The following is a 17,674-nucleotide window of genomic DNA, read 5'->3' as shown; positions in this document are numbered from 1 at the left end:
TTTTTACAATTGGTTTTAAAAATAATTTCAGTACAAATGTTTTTGAATATTGTTATTTGATTTATCTTTACTAAAACAAAACAACACAACTGCAATTTGATAGATATTTCCTGGAATACACAATTAAATAACATGACTTTTTAATGTTTAAAAATGGATATACTGTATACCGTTTTAGAATCAAACTCTTCAAATCCATTCAGATAACATTTTCTTTTGGATAAGATTTCTTTTCTAAAATCTTCCTTGCTACATCCACCTACAGACACTGCCCACTGGCAGTTCTATTTTTCAAGTATCAGCACGCGATTCTGATTCAGGAACTGCTGCAGCTGTGAGCTATTCTCTTACTGAGGTAAGCAATATGTATGAAGAAAAACTGGTAACAATTACTAAGTGCATTATAATAGGCCTAATAAATAACAGAAAATTATTTATTTTTTCCAAAGTCCTCACCACCTGATGGAAAAAGTCTCTTTGACATCCAGCGCACGACTGGTATTATCAACCTGAAGGGAGAGCTCAGCTTCACAGATAAAAGCTCTTTTTATCAGCTAACGGTCTTAGCAGAGGTAAATGTGAAGATGATCTTGATCTATTACCATGCCCTGTCTCATTTTCAGTTTTGGGATGTCTACCAGGAATGCTCCGTACACACAAATGCAACAAATAATGTAAAATCATTCTCATGCCGTGACATACTGTACAGTATGTGGCTTGATTTTGTCTGGTAGATTCATACAATGTCTCAAGCCTAATACTGTATATCTCATTAATATGTGGCTCATGTTTTCATTTGCAAGGATGGTGGCGGGCCTCTTGGAAGTGACCACGTCGTTCAGAGTAGTTCAACCTTTGTCTTTATTACCGTGGAGGATGTCCCAAATTTGGCCCCTGTGTTCTTAAATCTTCCCGATGTAGCCACTGTGCCAGAAAAATCTTCTCTTGTGAGTGATTGAATATTCTGTGTTTATTATGAAAATGATGATAATGAATGTGCCAAAGCATTAAACTCAAGTTAATCAGAACAATCAAGTAAAGTAAACAAATAAATGACTATGTGTATGAGTATGAATTAATAAATGAATGAGATATGCATGAAAATGGTGCTGTGCTCCCTGCTTCTCTTCCCAACCAGGGAACAACGGTGTATACCGTGCTAGCCAGAGATCCCGACACAGGCGTCGGCTCACCAATAGAATACAGCATTAAAAGTGAGTGACCTGTCACTCAATCATTGCATTGTCAGGCATGCCCTGTAAAACGGCGTATTGTTGAAGGGATAGCTGTTCTCTTGCTGTATAGTGCTGAGTAATGTGACCTAACATAGATTTTTGTAATTGTCTTATTTCACAAGCTTAACTTTAGTGGTAATAAATGCAACTTGTTTTTTTGTGTGTGTGTGTGTATTTGACAAAAATATCACTTTGATATATTTGCGAAAATAATCATCTTTTAAAATAACATCAGAACTTGGGAATGTCATCACAACCAACCACGGCTTGAAAAACCAAATTTGTCAAAGCAATTTTTTTTTTTTTTGTCAGATATGATGTTTTCTGTACATTTCCCATTAACTGCCCATCCCTTGGAGGGGTGGTACCCACAAGAATAGTCGAGGTCCTCTCTCTTGATGTGTGTTCTTCAACCATATCCTCCTTTCTCAGGTTTCTCTGTAGGTGGCCTCTTCGATATCGGTGCCAGTTCTGGGATCATAACTGTCGTTGCTGAGTTAGATCGGGAGCAGTATTTGGATGGAGTTGTCACTCTGGAAATAGAGGTATCTCCCCCAGGTTTCTTCTGTTTTGCCAAATATGGGTTTTCCATTCACCACCATGCATGTGAGTCATTGGAAATTATTCTTACTTTAGGCAAAGGAGACCGAACAAGATGTGAACGGCATGAATGCAGCTGCAAGTAATACACTTCAGATCACTATCGAGGATATAAATGACGAAATGCCAAAGTTCTACACCTGCGCCTCAGACGATGACTGTGCGAGTCAGACTGTGTTCACTGGGAATATCGATGAAAATTCAGCTGTTGGACTCCCTGTGTTGGGCTTAAGTATGACGGTGAAAGACAAGGATAAGGTTAGTATTCAGTTTAATTTATAATGCTGCTGCATATATAAGCTTGCCATACATGGCATAGCTCAAACCTCAAATAACCTTTATTGTTTCCCATCTTTTTTCTTTCTTACTTTAATCTGAATATTGAGATAGTGGCATGCTTTTTCCCATTTTTTTGTGTCATGCTACTCTGACGTATTTAATTTCACATTTGTCAGGGTGACAACAGTAAGTTCAGCCTAAGTATTGAAGGCCAAGACAGTGATGCCTTCACCATCTCCCCAAGCCTCGCCATATCGAGAACCGATGTCCAAATTCTGATGAAGAACCCTGCGAATGTTGACTTTGAAAAGACCCCGTTCATTACGTTGACGGTGAGTGTTTGAGCCAGTGGCTCCTGGCACGCACGAAAGACACCCGACCATCAACACCACTCCCAGCTCAACCAGCTAAGATGGGTTGGGATTTCCACTGGCCAGAATTATCCTGGCTTAAAGGAAAAGGGGCTTTGCGTATTTAAGACAAGCAATTGTGAATGAGATCAATTGCACACAAAGGGATTACCATCAGGAAGGGATGTGTGATGACTCAAACCCAGATGCAGTGATGAGAAGTATTTTTGCGAGCAGAAATGCTGGTCCACGTGAAGTACAATCCAAAAGTCAGAAGCTTAAAAGGAGGTCAAGCTTTACAGACAGGTCAAAGGTCAGAACTGTAAACAGATACTGTCAGAAAGGATAAGTTCTTACATGATTCACGCAGTAGCACGACAACCTGACTTTCAGCTGTTGTGGTGTCAACTTTTAAAGCAATTCCTTAGTCACAAAGGTGAGGCAAGGACCAGAGTATCTAAAAAGCTCATGGCTAACTCAGAAACAGTCTTCAGGAGGGGAAGCTGGACAGGACAGAAGTGGCCATGGCTGAGATGGCTAACACCCCCCCCCCCCCCCCCCCCCCCGCCTGTTTCTCTCAGGTGATCGCTGTGGATACCATGAAACCGACGTTCAAATCTACAGCCACTGTCACCATTGCAATCAACGACCTCAATGACAACAGTCCTGAATTCGAACAGGATACCTACAAACTAGAAGTTGAGGAGCACAGTGCAGCAGGAACAATAATAGCAATCATCACAGTAAGTCTAATACACTGCCAGCAATTTTATATTGTAGTCATATGATGAAGATGTATAGCTTTGGTTCTACAGACCACCCCTGACACACACACACACACACACACACACACACACACACACACACATCCCAAATGAGTTACTTTGTTGTCTGATTAATGTATTCTGTTATTACAACATTTTCTAATTTTGAGTATTTTTTAATCTGTGAAGAAAGTGCACCATGTATTAAATATTGTTGTTTGTTTGACAGGCAACTGATCTCGACCAAAGCGATGTTGGGAATCTTGTGTACCAATTGTTTCCAGAGAGCATGTAGGTTCAGTGTTCTGTTTGGTAAAAGGTGGACATTTTGGAATGATGACTGAAATTCAGAGTAATTTACCAGTTGGGACACATTTTAGCTTTCGTTCCAAAATATGTCAAAAATATTCCCCAAATAATTTCATTCCGAAGACATACAGTACAATCATAAAATTAACATTATCATAACATAATATTATCATCTCGGTATCCCTCTGAAGTGTGTTGCCTGATTTCTCTTTTTTCAGTCGACAGTACTTTACTGTCGACCCCGCAACAGGACAAATCACAGTTCAAGATGGTACTAAGCTGGACAGAGAGGGTCAGAGTTTTTACACTGCCACGTTGCAAGCAAAAGACCCTGCCAACAACATTGGCACTGCCAACTTGGAGATCACACTCCTGGACAAGAATGACAACCCGCCGATAATCAGGGAGACATACATTGCTTTTGTCAGAGAGAACGCTGCAGACTTGAAAGTGACAATCCGGGTACATGACGACTTTATTTTGACAGCGAAAACTCACTGTGACCTCTGACATAATTTGGATAATGATGACGATGACAATGAAAATGGTGTTGATGGTGGCGATTGTCTTCTTCTTTTGACAGGCTACTGATTTCGATCAACCTGGCACAGACAACAGCAAGATCGAGTATCAAATTGTACCAGATGAATTTAGTAAATATTTCAATCTTGACCAGGACACTGGTGTTTTAACTTTGAAAGACCGTCTGGACAGGGAAGCTTTGGATGCAAGTTTAAATGGAGTGATTAAGCTGAACGTGACTGCTACTGACAAAGGACTTCCACCCCTTGGGACTTGGGTCGAAGTGGAGATCAATGTGGAGGTAATTATAGGAATATGTGCCAGTTTACTTTGTGTGTTAGTATTTTATTTTGTTATTATTTTATTAACCTTTACCATGTCATGCATCTGCCATGATATGAACAAACCAGCTCTATCCCTACTAACCTAATTTTACACCCACCCCTTCCTGTATGTGTGTGTGTGTGTGTGTGTGTGTGTGTGTGTGTGCGTGTGTGTGTGTGTGTGTGTGTGTGTGTGAGCCTGCTCCATCATATCCTAATTGAATTTAACAAGTAAATGGGATTTCATTTCAGGATGTCAATGACAACAAACCAGTCTTCAAGCCAAAAGAGTATAACTTTGTTGTGAAAGAAAGTTTGCAAGGTAAGTCCTCTAGATTCATCTGCAGATCTAGCCTATGCATTCCCACTTAGGAGAAGTCATGGCTGTATTTTGATGAAATGTCACACTGTTTGCCTCTCATAGGTGCTCTCATCAATTCGGTGTTTGCCGAAGACCTGGACCAGACAGTGCAGAACAACCGGATCTCATTCAGGATCATCGGCGGTGGCGCCGGAACCTTCTCTGTCCGTAGCATCCAGACACCAGACAAGGCAGGCTACTGGGGGAACATCAGCGTTGATCAGGACAGCATGCTGGACTACGAGGAGCGCAAGACGTACGAGTTCACAGTTGAGGCCTTGGACCCGGAGCAGCAGACGGACACGGCCACCGTGCACGTCGCCGTCGAGGACGTGAACGACGAGACTCCGACCTTGAGCACGGGACAAGAGATGTCAGTGATTGAGAACACCACCATAGATGGAGGGCTGGTCGGTGTGATCGAGGCCAAGGACGTAGACACCAAACATGAGCTGAAGTATGAGCTTCTCAGCACCGAGTGTCCGTGCAATAAGACTGGTGTGTGCCAGGAGGAATGGTTCCTGGTGGAGCCGGAAGGACAGGTGATACTCAATCCAGAGTATGAGGTTGACTATGAAATGTGCAACGAAGTCCTCTTGCATGTGCGAGTGACTGATGTCTTAACAGAGATCGGCAAGAACAGCAGTGAGGGTAAGTGAATATGTATATTAGTTATTTACTTTGTTATTGATTCAATGTCGCAATCATTGGTGTGATACACTAGGAGTACACAACCCTATGCTTCAAGGTGCTGTGGATAAGAACAGTTCCATGAGATCAATACATAGACTAAATGTAATAAATGAAAATGTGATATCTCTTATGGATTCTACTTTTCTGTTGTCATAAGGCAATTTACTTAATTAGATTGATATGTATTTGCGTTTTATTTGCACTTCTAAGACAAAATCGAATATAAAATAAATGTTGCATTTCCAGGGACTATTACCGTCAGAGTACAGGATATCAATGACAACGCTCCAGAGTTCATCTTTGTGCAATCCCACTTTGGTAACACATATGATTTTTACTTGTCCTTCCATTCGTATACCGTAATACTACCTGTTTTCTTGTATATGAAATGTTCCCGTGTCTGTGAGAAAATTCTGTTTTCCCCATAGTTGTCGTAGCTGAAAATACAAATAAAGACACATCAGTGGCCCGTGTTTCTGTGAGTTCAGATTTTCTCATCATTGATTATTATGTTTATGGTATCTTTTCTATCCATGAATTCTTGTCCGTCTCTGGTCCCTGAAATGCTATTTTCTATCTGAAGGCAACAGACCGTGATACAATCGAGGGGAACGTAGCCATGAATTTTGAAGTACTTGAAGTACACTTTGTTAACACTAACAATCATAGTGAGAAGCAGGACAACATTTTCAAGACGGTGGAAGAGCCACAAACATCTATAAATCGCTCAGCAACAATACAGTAAGAGGTTTAAGCGCATCAAATTGATATTTGTAATATACATTTTTGACATGTGAACCAAGCCTGTTAAGCCATTTATCAGCTTTTAGTTCAAGCTTGTTCATTTATCTGCATTTTGATTAGGAAAACATGAAAATTATCAAAATTGATTTAAATCTTTCTCCATATATCATTCCTCAGATCTCTCTATAGCCTTCCCCCTGATATGAAAGGGAAATATGTGGTCACTGTTCAGGTGAGCAACACAAACGGGCTACGTTCAACTTCAGACGTTGTGGTAAGTATCTATTTCCTTCACACATCTATTTAAGACACATCCATTTAAGACACATCTGTGTAACACAGGACCAACAGGGAAACAAAAGGAACTCTTATTATTGACAACTGTTTGTGTTTTTGTGGTAGATTTTCACAGTGGACAAGGAGTTCAGAGTCTCCCTCGAATTCCACACTTCAGTGACAGATTTCGAGGCGAACGAGAGAGATATCAAATGGTAGGATGACGTCTGACGTCTGAGTTCTCTAGGGTGGAGGAAATAAGCTTATATCTACATCATGTACCTATCTCTGAGTGTTTTATCATGAAGACATTTGTATGTCTTCTTTTGATACCTGGTGATATTTTGTGTTTCGGTTTCTAGTCTGCCGTGTCGTACTGATTTTGATATCGATTCTGTTGAATTCTAGGGCACTTGAGGCGGCCACTGGAACAACAGTTCATATTATTAACAGACAACCCAAGGGACGAACAAAGCTGAGGTACTACTCAGTATTCAACAGTTAGTCTCTGAAATTGTTATTGTGTGTGAAATGAATGGAAAGAACAAGGTAGCAGAAATAATGTCACTAATAATGCATTATTTAACCACCATTCTGCCATCTAAGAGTAACACGAAGGTGATGTTTATTGTTATTGTTATTAAAGATTTACTGTACATTTTGGTGAATTGGACAGAACACCACCAAGGTATTGTAATGGTGAATATTCACCACTAGATGGCAAAAACTCTGTAAAATCTTATTAGAGTTAAAAAAAAAAAAAAGAAGATAATCCAAGCAAAAAAATGATGTTTTTTTTCTCCTGAAAGATTCTCCTATTTGTGCCTAAGGACCAACCATGAATAACTTGTTTCTAAATACATGAATAAGTCATGTTTTGCACAACAGCCTAAACTGTTCATCCATATTTTGTATGGAAAAATAATTTTGAGTCTCTTTTTAGTGATGCCAGAGCTACCCCTGTAACTATTGTGGAGGCCTATTTCATCTTCGCTAATGGCACTGCCCTGAAACACGACACCGTTTTAAACTTGGTGAACGGCAACACAAACCCCGAATACAGCAACACACTCTCCCAACACGGTCTCGCAGGAGTGGTGAGTTTTCTGGAAGAAAGCTTCAAAAGTGTGCTCAAGCCTAGTGAAGATGATCTTGGTTTGTAACCTTGTAAGCTTGAAGTTGCCCCCCACGAGGCTAGTGCCTGAGATATTCTCCAACACAGTTCTCCGTAACAAACAGCACTTTAAAGATGAAATCATTTAGAACTTTCACTTTATAAATGTATAACAACAAAATTTAATGACAACCATCACCTTATCATTACAATGTGATTGTGTAGGGAGGGAGAGAGGTTCTGATTCTGTTGTCTGATGACTTTGCCTTTGTTCTTGCCCTCTCCAGAACGCTGGTGAAGATGAGAGCCAAGGAGGGGCCAACACAGAGATGTACGTCCTGCTGGCCACGGTGGGAGGCCTGTTTATTGTGGTGGTCGTCTTGGTGACTTCGTTGTTCTTCATGAGACGGAAGTAAGTAGCAAATACACAACAAGAGACTATTATTAAGTAAGAATATTATTTGTACTTTTTCAAGCAATGTATAGTTACAATTATGTTTGTGTGTGCGTCCGTGCGTGTGTGTTTGTGCATGTGTGTTTGTGCATCAGTTTTATACACAAACACACATGCACGACACATACGCACACAAACACACACACACACACACACATGCATGCACACACACAAACACAAACACACACACACACACACACACACACACACACATACATATTTTGTACCTCTGAGTGTTTTATTGCCATGTAAGGACATCAGCTCCACTCCCTCTCCTAACAAGCCCCAGGTTGGTTTATCTCTCTCCTGCTGGGCGGTGTTTGTGCACACCCTGACACTTTATGGCTCTTTACGATGCCCAGCGCAGAGGTCGCATGTCGCAAGCGCAGATAACATGCTTTGTGTGTGAGAAGCACCCTCGTCATTGCCATGGTAACATGTAGCTGTAAAAAAAAAAAAAAACCTTGCTGTGGATCCGCGGTTTGGTCTCTGAAAGAGAAAGAGCGCCCGAAAGAGAGAGAGTGTGGGAGAGGAAGAGAGAAAGACCAAGGCGGAGAAAGAAGAGACTGTAGTGTATATGCATGAGAGAGAGTTTATGTGTGTGAGACAGAGAGAGAGAGCGAGAAAGAGAAAGAGGCCTCTTCACCATTACGAAAGCCGTCTCTCTCTTTTCAGTCCAAGGTCCTGAGAGCAGCGTAGAGGGAAGCGGCCAGAGCTGCCAACTCTCACGCTTTCGGCGTGTGACACACGATTTTGCCTGTTCACACACGCACTCACGCTATACTATCTACTTTCTCACGCAAAACAAAATCTGATCTTGGGCAGAGACTCGTTTGTTCCTTTTAAAACTCCCCAACGGTAGGCCATATGGCGCTAAGAAGCGCCACTGTACAGTAGGCTAACCCTATTCGCTGCATAGACATCCAAGAAAATCGCAATCTGGTCAGAGACTAGGTATGTTGACTGTCACAAATCATAGGCCTATCGTTAATTAAGAACTCACTCTCTTAAACTTAAAATCTTGAAAGAAATCAGTTTGTGTGGATGAACTTGATTCCCTAGCCTACATGTTAACTTTAGACTAACTTGTTGCACTGTTTTGTTTGCTGGAACGTGTGGATAAATAACTTCTGGAGAGCTAAATCATAGTGCTCACTAAAATCATGGAAGCGTAGTGGAGACCTCCTGGCCTTGTCTGTCTCTACGAGTGTGAACTCTAAGTTGTCTAAATCCCTCGGTGTTTAAATGTGTTGCGTGTGAACGTGCCAGCGGGCTTATGCCACCCTCCAGCAGGAGTGATCTCTTTAGCTCCGGGCGCTTGGCCAGCGCGAGAGGTCAATTACAAATGCCACTCAGGCGCCATCAGATACAGTAGGAGCTCACGTCTGGCCCATGGGTGGACAACATCGTGACAGAAGAAGTGCCCGCCTACACAAAAGCACACAGACACATATAGGTGTGCTTTTTCTATCACACACACACACACACACACACACAGACACACACACACACAAGCACAGGACTACTACTGTGAACTGTGATTGCTCAAAACAAAGATTAAGTAGTGTGATGTATGCTTGTAAGTTGTATGTATGCTTGTATGTATGTGTATGTAAGTGTGTTTGAATGGGTCTTTATTGTGTATGTGTACTGTATATGTGTCTGTTTGTGTGTGTGTGTGTGTGTGTGTGTGTGTGTGTGTGTGTGTATGTATGTATATGTGTGTGATATAGAATGAAGTGTGTGTCTGTGTGCACACGTCATCTGCACATCATTTGTCATATTTATGAGGTGTGTACGGGAGCCTGTCACACATATAGACTGACTTGTGGTGTCATTTCAGCTATACCAGAAAGCTCAAAGCATCCAAGGCCATGAACTCCGCCACCATGGCCATAACAGAGAACCAGAAGTCTGGCCCGGTCGTCCCTGGCACCAACAAATACACGAGGGAAGGGTGAGTCATTGTGCATGACCACCATGACACACATTTAGTCTGTTGTGAATAATCACTGGAATGCCATGAGTTTCTATTCCCTCAAATCAGGGCCTTCAGTCGTCTTAAATGGCATTCTATCACATCAGATAGTCATAACGGTCTCAGTCAGTCATTCCTCAACTGTGAAGAATAAAGCCAGTGTTTGCCATCCTACATTAAGTGCTACATAGATGTCGCAGACAGTTCAGATGTGAGTGATTGACAAGCCATGGGCGTGTTTTGTATCCCCATAGAGCAAACCCGGTGCTCAACCTCAACATTGACAATGTCACGGACCTGGGCTTTGATGAAGAGGACTCCAACGACGACAGAGCTAGGTAGCGTAAAGCAGGAGCCGAAAGCTAATGTGTACTAATCCTTTAAATAGATACATCATGGCTTCGACTTCTATTTGTATTTGTTTGAGATACTGCTTTGCCGATGTGACCCTATCACACAGGGTGTCAACCTTGTCTGAAAAAAAGTCAAACAAAAACTCTCCATGACAATAAATCAAGTGCAAAAGTCCACGTCCAGTCACCATCAAGTGATGTTCCATAAAACAAACCTTATATGGAACTTACTGGAAACAATTTCAGAGAGGAAGGCTGATACTCTGAAAAGATGCCTGTACTTTAAACTGGTTTGCAACAGTGTTGATGGCTTAATCTGTCTTGTCCTCTTGTCTTGAAAGGTTGCAAGTATTGTATTATTCAGTTGGAGTGGTTGAATAATATTGTTATTTATGATTTTCTAAGACAAGACAGACAACACAGATGGTGATTGTGATCAGATTGTGAACAGAAGGGCTTCATAGTCCAAGTAAAACATATCAGACTGTGTAAACGTCCCTGTTAAGCCCCTGTATCCTCCACTGTCCCACAATCCTTTAGCAGCCCCCTGAACCCCACCCTTCTCTTGGTGCTGTGGCTTTCATCGCACAATGTAAACACAAATGTATAGTATATTCACATACTGAGTATTCAACTGTATTTAGCTATATACACTAAACCTCATCTGATTTTCTTTCAAGCCATCAAATCAATTGTTTATACTGGTAATTTCTCTTCAATACTTTCTGTCTTATTATATTGAGATGGTGTTACTTTGTGAGATTCTGATGTTCTCTGGTCTTCTGTGTTTCGTTTTTAGCCTTAATTCCCTGGACTACAACATTGATATGAACATGAGTGACAGAGACACTATGCCAATGATGGTAACGCATTTGGATTCAGAAAATAAGTCCAATCAACTGTGTGATACATTTCCAAATGAGAAATCATCATCAGATATTGCCTAAGAAATTACATTGTGCGTACTTTCTCATGGGTGGTTTTGTGTTTGTTTGTGTTTGTGTGTGTTTGTGTGCCTTGTTGTCAACATGTGTTTGTTCTGGTCTGCATTTCATGTGTGTGCTTGGACACATTGTCTACGCTTCTGTTTGTGTGCTTCTCTCTGTGCATCTATGTGTATATATGTGTGTGTGTGTGTGTGTGTGTGTGTGTGTGTGTGTGTTTTGTCCTTCGACAGGTAATCGAGGAGGAAGACGAGGAGAATGGCTTCGACAACAGTGGCTTCAATGAGCCGCTGGGCGCTGCACTCGCCCACCGTGGCCAGAGGAGAGCAAGAGATGTAAGCCCAGCCGTATCCTTCAACGACCACAATCCCAGCACCACCGACCTGTAAGGCCCTCGCTGTCTGACACAACAAGGGGAACACATGCCAACACAAGCACACTCCGCCTATAGTGCCCCCCTCTCCCCCCCAAATACAAACAATGCACCAAAGCAACCAGTTTAGGATTTGAGGCATTCACTTTTAATTTGAAGCAATTTTCCCATTTGAAGTCCAAAAGTGCAAGGGCTGGGGAGCTGAGATCCAGCCATTGTGTCTAATAATACTTCGCTTATGCAACTTGTGCTCTTTGAACCTTTTGCACATTTAAGGAAATTGCAGCCATGCCAAGCTTGTTCCCGTCATGGTTTTATCACGGAAAAGACTTGTGTCATATTGCCAACAGCTTCTTTTCCTAGAAGTATTAGTGCATTACAAGAGTACCCAGTGCACTTTAAACTGAACTGCTAGGTAGCATAAAAACATGACAAGCACAGATAAATAAAGTCATTCTTATGGCACATGTAAATCATTTTTTTTATTTTTTTAAAGAAGTATTTTAATTAAGAAAAACTTTCAAACTGTGTCTTTGATATATGATTTTTGTATAATTATTTTCTCATATTTAAAGATATTAAAAATCTTGAGGCTTTCCTGACAATCCTATTTAAATCCCAGATTGTGTGTGTATATATATAAACTGTATGTCAGAGATGTAAAAATGCTGGAACTCATTTTGAAATTCAAAACACTTAAAACAGTAAAGAAATTTGACAGAAGAAGGAATCTACATTCAAAGTCTGATAAGTTGTCAGTGCCACAGCAGTTGGGTCAAATTGTGTCATGTCCTCAAATGTGGGCTTTGAATTGTGAGTTGCGTGCAAGTGAACCATTAAGTTGAGCCAGATTGATGAAACACTTTCCACTTGCTTTCCAATCAAATGGATCTAACAGACTGAATGTGTGCTATTGTGTACAAGTGAAACAATGTTATCACCTCTCTCTGTGCAATATGAATCAAAGGTACAGAAATATGTCAACACATACATGATACGTGTCCAATAAACTGCCTTTCATTACTAACCTCTCCTCTTTCTTGTCAGAAATGTATTCACACAAACACATTGCACCAAACTTAACATCTGCAGCATCACCAAATATCAGCAAGAACTATGAAGTCAACTACTACCTGGCTGGATACAATCGCTTGGGAGATCCACAGGGCTTTGAGTGTGGGAGCCCTTTGAAAACGCACACGTCAAAGCTAAAAAGCAAAGCACATCAACACAAAATCTCACTTGATGTCTAAAATGTAAAATCTAAAATGGTGCTTAGGGAAGCAAATTGCAAATAGCCGATGAGCTCTGCTAATGTGCAACTGTGGTGGAGCTCTAAGGATACAGACAATGTGATAGTGTTGAACACGGAGCGGGAAGCTGGAAAGCACCATACTTGAGTCACATAAAACTAACAACATGAGCAAGATATCTACATTGTATTGAAATGTGCTACTTTCCACACAGCTGAAGCAGGATTTTTTTTTTTTTTTTGCTTTTGTGCCACTGCGCTGATTTGATTAGTCTCCTCTCTTTAGTATTTTTTCTGCTAAAACCAATCTAATTTAAAGACAAAAATTGTGGAACATCGAAATATAATAGCTTCGTTCAAAAAAGACAGAAAATAAAACGAGTGTCTCTGTTTCACGGATTCACGGCGCCTCCTCTGGCCGTGAGCGGGAACAGCACCGCGGCCAATGGAGTCGGCGGAAACGGCCCCTCAGAGGGTTCCTGCGCCACCCCTTCCTCTTGGTGCTGTTGTTCTTCTCCTCTGTGGGGTTCCGTCTCTTCTGGGAGCCGGTGGGGGCTGGGCTGGGGGCCGGATCGGGGTCTGGGCTGGGGGCCGGATCGGGGGCTGGGCTGGGGGCCGGATCGGGGGCCACGTCGTCGGGGGTCGGCAGGGAAGATGCCCCATCGGAGGGGCTCTGGGCCTCGGATGGAAACTGCTCCTGGCTCTGGCTCTGGTCCTGGCTCTGGCTCTGGCTCTGGGTGGGAGAGGGGACAGTGTCGGAGGGCAGCTGCTTGCGGTGCTTCCTCACCTGCTTCTCCAGGTGCTTCTGGATGGCCGTCCCCAGCACGGCCACCTCCACCACCGCGCCGTACACGTCCCACGTCATGCCCTTCTCGTCCCAGCTCACGTCCTGCAAGGGCTCGGGAGGCTCTGGAGACCCTGCGCTGTGCTCCGACACCCGCGGCTCCGGAATGATCTCTGGGGAGGTGGGTTCTTCGTCCTCGCCGGCTACAAGAGCCTGAGGGATTGCCTCAGGGGCAGTTAAGCCTTGAGGACTCATCGGGGCAGTTGCCACCGATCTCAGCTCGATCTTTTGGGAGTGTGGGAAAAAGAAGGCTGTGGAACCTCCCGCAGGTGTCATGGGGCTCGTCGCCACTGAGTGACACATGACTTCCAGGCTCATCTGTGTCTGCACACTCCCAATCTTACGTGTATCAGGGATGGCCGCTGGGGCAGTTAAGTTCTGAGGGCTCATTGGGGCAGTTGCCACTGATCTCATCTCCACTCCAGCAGTATGTGCCTCTGGGATGGCCATTGGGGCAGTTAAATTCTGAGGGGTCATAGGGGCAGTTGCCACTGATCGCATCTCCACCCCAGCAGTATGTACCTCTGGGATGGCCATTGGGGCAGTTAAGTTCTGAGGGGTCATAGGGGCAGTTGCCACTGATCGCATCTCCACCCCAGCAGTATGTACCTCTGGGATGGCCATTGGGGCAGTTAAGTTCTGAGGGGTCATAGGGGCAGTTGCCACTGATCGCATCTCCACCCCAGCAGTATGTGCCTCTGGGATGGCCACTGGGGCAGTTAAGCTCTGAGGAGTCATAGGGGCAGTTGCTACTGATCTCATCTCCACTCCAGCAGTATGTGCCTCTGGGATGGCCACTGGGGCAGTTAAGCTCTGAGGAGTCATAGGGGCAGTTGCCACTGATCGCATCTCTACCCCAGCAGTATGTGCCTCTGGGATGGCCACTGGGGCAGTTAAGCTCTGAGGAGTCATAGGGGCAGTTGCCACTGATCGCATCTCTACCCCTACAAGACAGGCCTCTGGGATGGCCATTGGGGCAGTTAAATTCTGAGGGGTCATAGGGGCAGTTGCTACTGATCGCATCTCCACCCCAGCAGTATGTGCCTCTGGGATAGCCACTGGGGCAGTTAAGCTCTGAGGAGTCATAGGGGCAGTTGCCACTGATCGCATCTCTACCCCTACAAGACAGGCCTCTGGAATGGCCGCAGGGGCAGTTAAATTCTGCGGACTCATAGGGGCAGTTGCTACCGATCTGAACTCCTTTATCTCCGTTGTGTTGGCATGGCCCTCGCTCGCTGTGGCTGAGGAGTACGGGAAAAGGAACGCTGCCGAGCCCTCAGGTGGTGTCATGGGACTGGTGGCCACGGAGTGGCTCGCTACCACCTCCAAACTGGACTGGCCCTGGACAGTCTTACTGGAGGACGCGCCACTGAACCTGCCACTGGAGAGATCGAGAGTCTTGGCTTTCTGGAGGCGCTCTTTCGACTCATCAGCGCAGGACCTGTTTGTGTTAGACGTTCGCCCCACCTCTTCGTGCTCGGCGCCGCTCCCAGTGACCGCGGACTTAGATTGTGTGTGAACGAGCTTCTCAGTGCCCAGAGAGCTGTCACGCGTGCTCAGATCGCACTCGAGCGGGCTGTTTGCTCCTGTGGACTGCTGAGCCTCAGAATGGGCTTTCGGTAAACAACCTGAACCCCTGCTGCTAATGGGATCAGAGGACACTTGGCTACCGCTGTTCGCCTTTGCCTCTTCACGTTCGGCATCAGACACACTGTCTCTGCCCGTTTCCAAGGAGTTAGAGCCAACTATGTGGGGCCTCTCCACCTCACTTGTTGATGTGAGGCTCGCCAGTACAATGCAGCCCTCCAGTGCTCCGTCACTGCCCTCTGTGTCCACTACATCTTGGCTCTTGGCTCTCAGCTCTTTCTCCCTGATGCTATTGGGTGAATTTGCCCTCTCAGTCTCCCCACCTTGCTCGATTTCTCCCTCCCCCACCTTCGCCCCCACCTCCTCCTCCTCCTCCTGCAGCTCCCCTTGTTCGTCTTCCATGCAGTTGTCGTGGCTGGTCACCAGTATGGTAATCTCTTGACTGACATCTCGTCTTATTGGTGGACAGCTCTTCTCTCCCCCATCGCCACGGCTACCCTCCCCCAACTGGTCGTGCTGGCCCGTTGTGACGTCTCCCTGGCCCTCGCCCTCGCCCTCGTCACCTGGCTGAACGTCTCGGTTGGCGTTGTTTACCGACACGTGTGGCGGGCTCGTGTTGTCTGCCCCTGAAACCGTCGCATTAAGACAGGCTGGCACAGGATCAAGCTGGCAGGACTCAGCCTCGTGGAAGAGCTCAGAGCGCGGCAGGTCAGTCTCCTCGGAGGAGGACGGGGAGGGGGAGGGGGAGGTGCTGTCCTCACCACTCGCCTTTGAGCTCCCTGAGGGGAAGGCCGGCTGGTCAGTCGCCATGGTCGCGCCCGAGCCCTGAGTTCCCTGCGGAGTCTGACAGTCTTTAGTGGCGGCAGCAGCGGCGGCAGCGGCATCGGTGTCGCCGTCGAGGTCAGGGCTGAAGTCGGAGTTGGAGTTGGGGTCGGCGTCACCGAGCCACTGGCCACGATCGGTCAAGATGGGGCTCTCCAGCAAGATGTTGTGGCAGCGGTGGTCCTCCGCCAGGGTCTTAAGGCTTCCCATGTTTATGCTTTGCAGAGGCTTTCTGTTCTCTGGCCAGGAAGAGAAGTCATCCACCTGTAAAAATAATGAACTATTTTACTAATAAAATGCTTTTCTAGATACAGCTACATCTAATGCAAGAATAATAATGAAAAAAAGGACACCATTTTTTTGTTAATAGGGAAAGGCATCTCAAGCGAAAGGCGTTTCAAACTGTGTGATTTGTTAAGCACTATAATGATGCACTGTTATTATGGAGCCACACAATTTGAAGAGGGTCATTATTACTGTCACGACTGCTCTGAGAATTCACAGTAGAGACGTGTGTTTATAGCCAACAGACAATAGCATCTGATTTAACAGCCACTTGAAGGAGTGACTGGTAGAAAAGACAGCATTTTACCCTAAACAGAGATTTAACACCTGCAATAACAAGTCACTCTCATCCACATGTTGCTCATTTCACTAAGGATGCTTGTTGGAAATCGAACGTTCTACAGAATGTCTGGGTTCATTGAATTGAACAGAATCTTCAGTGTGAATGTCCAAAACTCCCTTGCTAAAGGGCTAAGGATGCTTAGCTGAGTAGCCTATTAATTATTTACACCGACACACTTTCCCAACTGTTGATACTTACATTGCAACCCTCGCAGTTGCACTGAGTTTTCATTGAGTTCCCCTAATGAAGCCACACAAAACATGAATCTATCTCTCACAGACATCAACTGCATGCAAAGGAATTTCTTCATGACTAACAGAACAATCACACGTTTTCCTGACACATCTGAGCAATCATTTCATCCGTAATCGAGCACAGATGGACTACTCCTCCTGGAAATCTGACCAACGTTCAATACCTAAAATGTCACATACCTCAACAGCTCAGTAGACCAAAAACACGATCCACATGTTACATATTCTGCGCCCAAAAGCATGCTTTTTTTCTCTCTCTCTCACTGCGCCATCTCCATCTCTCTCCCACCACGCGTGTTTGAGAAAACAAGGATTAGTTTCCAGAAGAATCTTCCTGGATGGAGGTCCTTGGGCTTTCGATGTGCCTGAGAGTACTGAGAGCTTCTGATTTTCTGTTGCCCTGGAAACCAGCCTCTGCCTGGCTCTAAGTGCATGTTGATGGGAAAAAAAATCTCACTCCCTCTTTAATCAGTAGCAAATTATGGTGATTAATATCATACACCCCCCCCCCCCCCCCCCCTCTTCTGTACAATTCATCACAAACAATGTGTACATTATTTGTGAGACACAAAGGGTATGAAGTGGTACCTTTGTGGAGGGGGAGCTTTACCATGA

At 44.4% G+C, this 17,674-nt stretch overlaps 1 protein-coding gene across 1 annotated transcript; it reads left to right on the top strand.

The window, feature by feature from the left end:
* Nucleotides 1-1,093: 1,093 nt before the first annotated feature.
* On the top strand, nt 1,094-12,681 carry cdhr2 (cadherin related family member 2). Its single transcript, XM_062524239.1, has 23 exons — nt 1,094-1,214; nt 1,668-1,780; nt 1,872-2,093; nt 2,291-2,446; nt 3,046-3,207; nt 3,458-3,519; nt 3,756-3,999; nt 4,121-4,360; nt 4,635-4,704; nt 4,807-5,394; nt 5,683-5,754; nt 5,865-5,914; nt 6,020-6,177; nt 6,358-6,454; nt 6,583-6,671; nt 6,865-6,936; nt 7,400-7,553; nt 7,858-7,982; nt 9,868-9,981; nt 10,257-10,340; nt 11,036-11,059; nt 11,155-11,218; nt 11,533-12,681. Exons 1-23 carry the CDS (start codon nt 1,094-1,096, stop codon nt 11,686-11,688), a joined length of 3,237 nt encoding a protein of 1,078 aa, XP_062380223.1. The 3' UTR covers nt 11,689-12,681.
* Nucleotides 12,682-17,674: the final 4,993 nt, after the last annotated feature.

Source organism: Sardina pilchardus, chromosome 21 (assembly GCF_963854185.1).
Source record: "Sardina pilchardus chromosome 21, fSarPil1.1, whole genome shotgun sequence".
In the NCBI taxonomy this organism is placed as follows: Eukaryota; Metazoa; Chordata; class Actinopteri; order Clupeiformes; family Clupeidae; genus Sardina; species Sardina pilchardus.
The sequence above is the reverse complement of the archived record's forward strand: the minus strand, read 5'-3'. Positions and strand labels throughout refer to the sequence as shown.

Bases quoted from the DNA above. Each gene is read 5' to 3' on its own strand.
- cdhr2 (XM_062524239.1), top strand. From the start codon at position 1,094: ATGCATGAAAATGGTGCTGTGCTCCCTGCTTCTCTTCCCAACCAGGGA. The intron at 6,455-6,582 runs GTAAGTATCTAT...TTTTTGTGGTAG, and splicing joins GTTCAACTTCAGACGTTGTG to ATTTTCACAGTGGACAAGGA. The intron at 9,982-10,256 runs GTGAGTCATTGT...GTATCCCCATAG, and splicing joins AACAAATACACGAGGGAAGG to AGCAAACCCGGTGCTCAACC.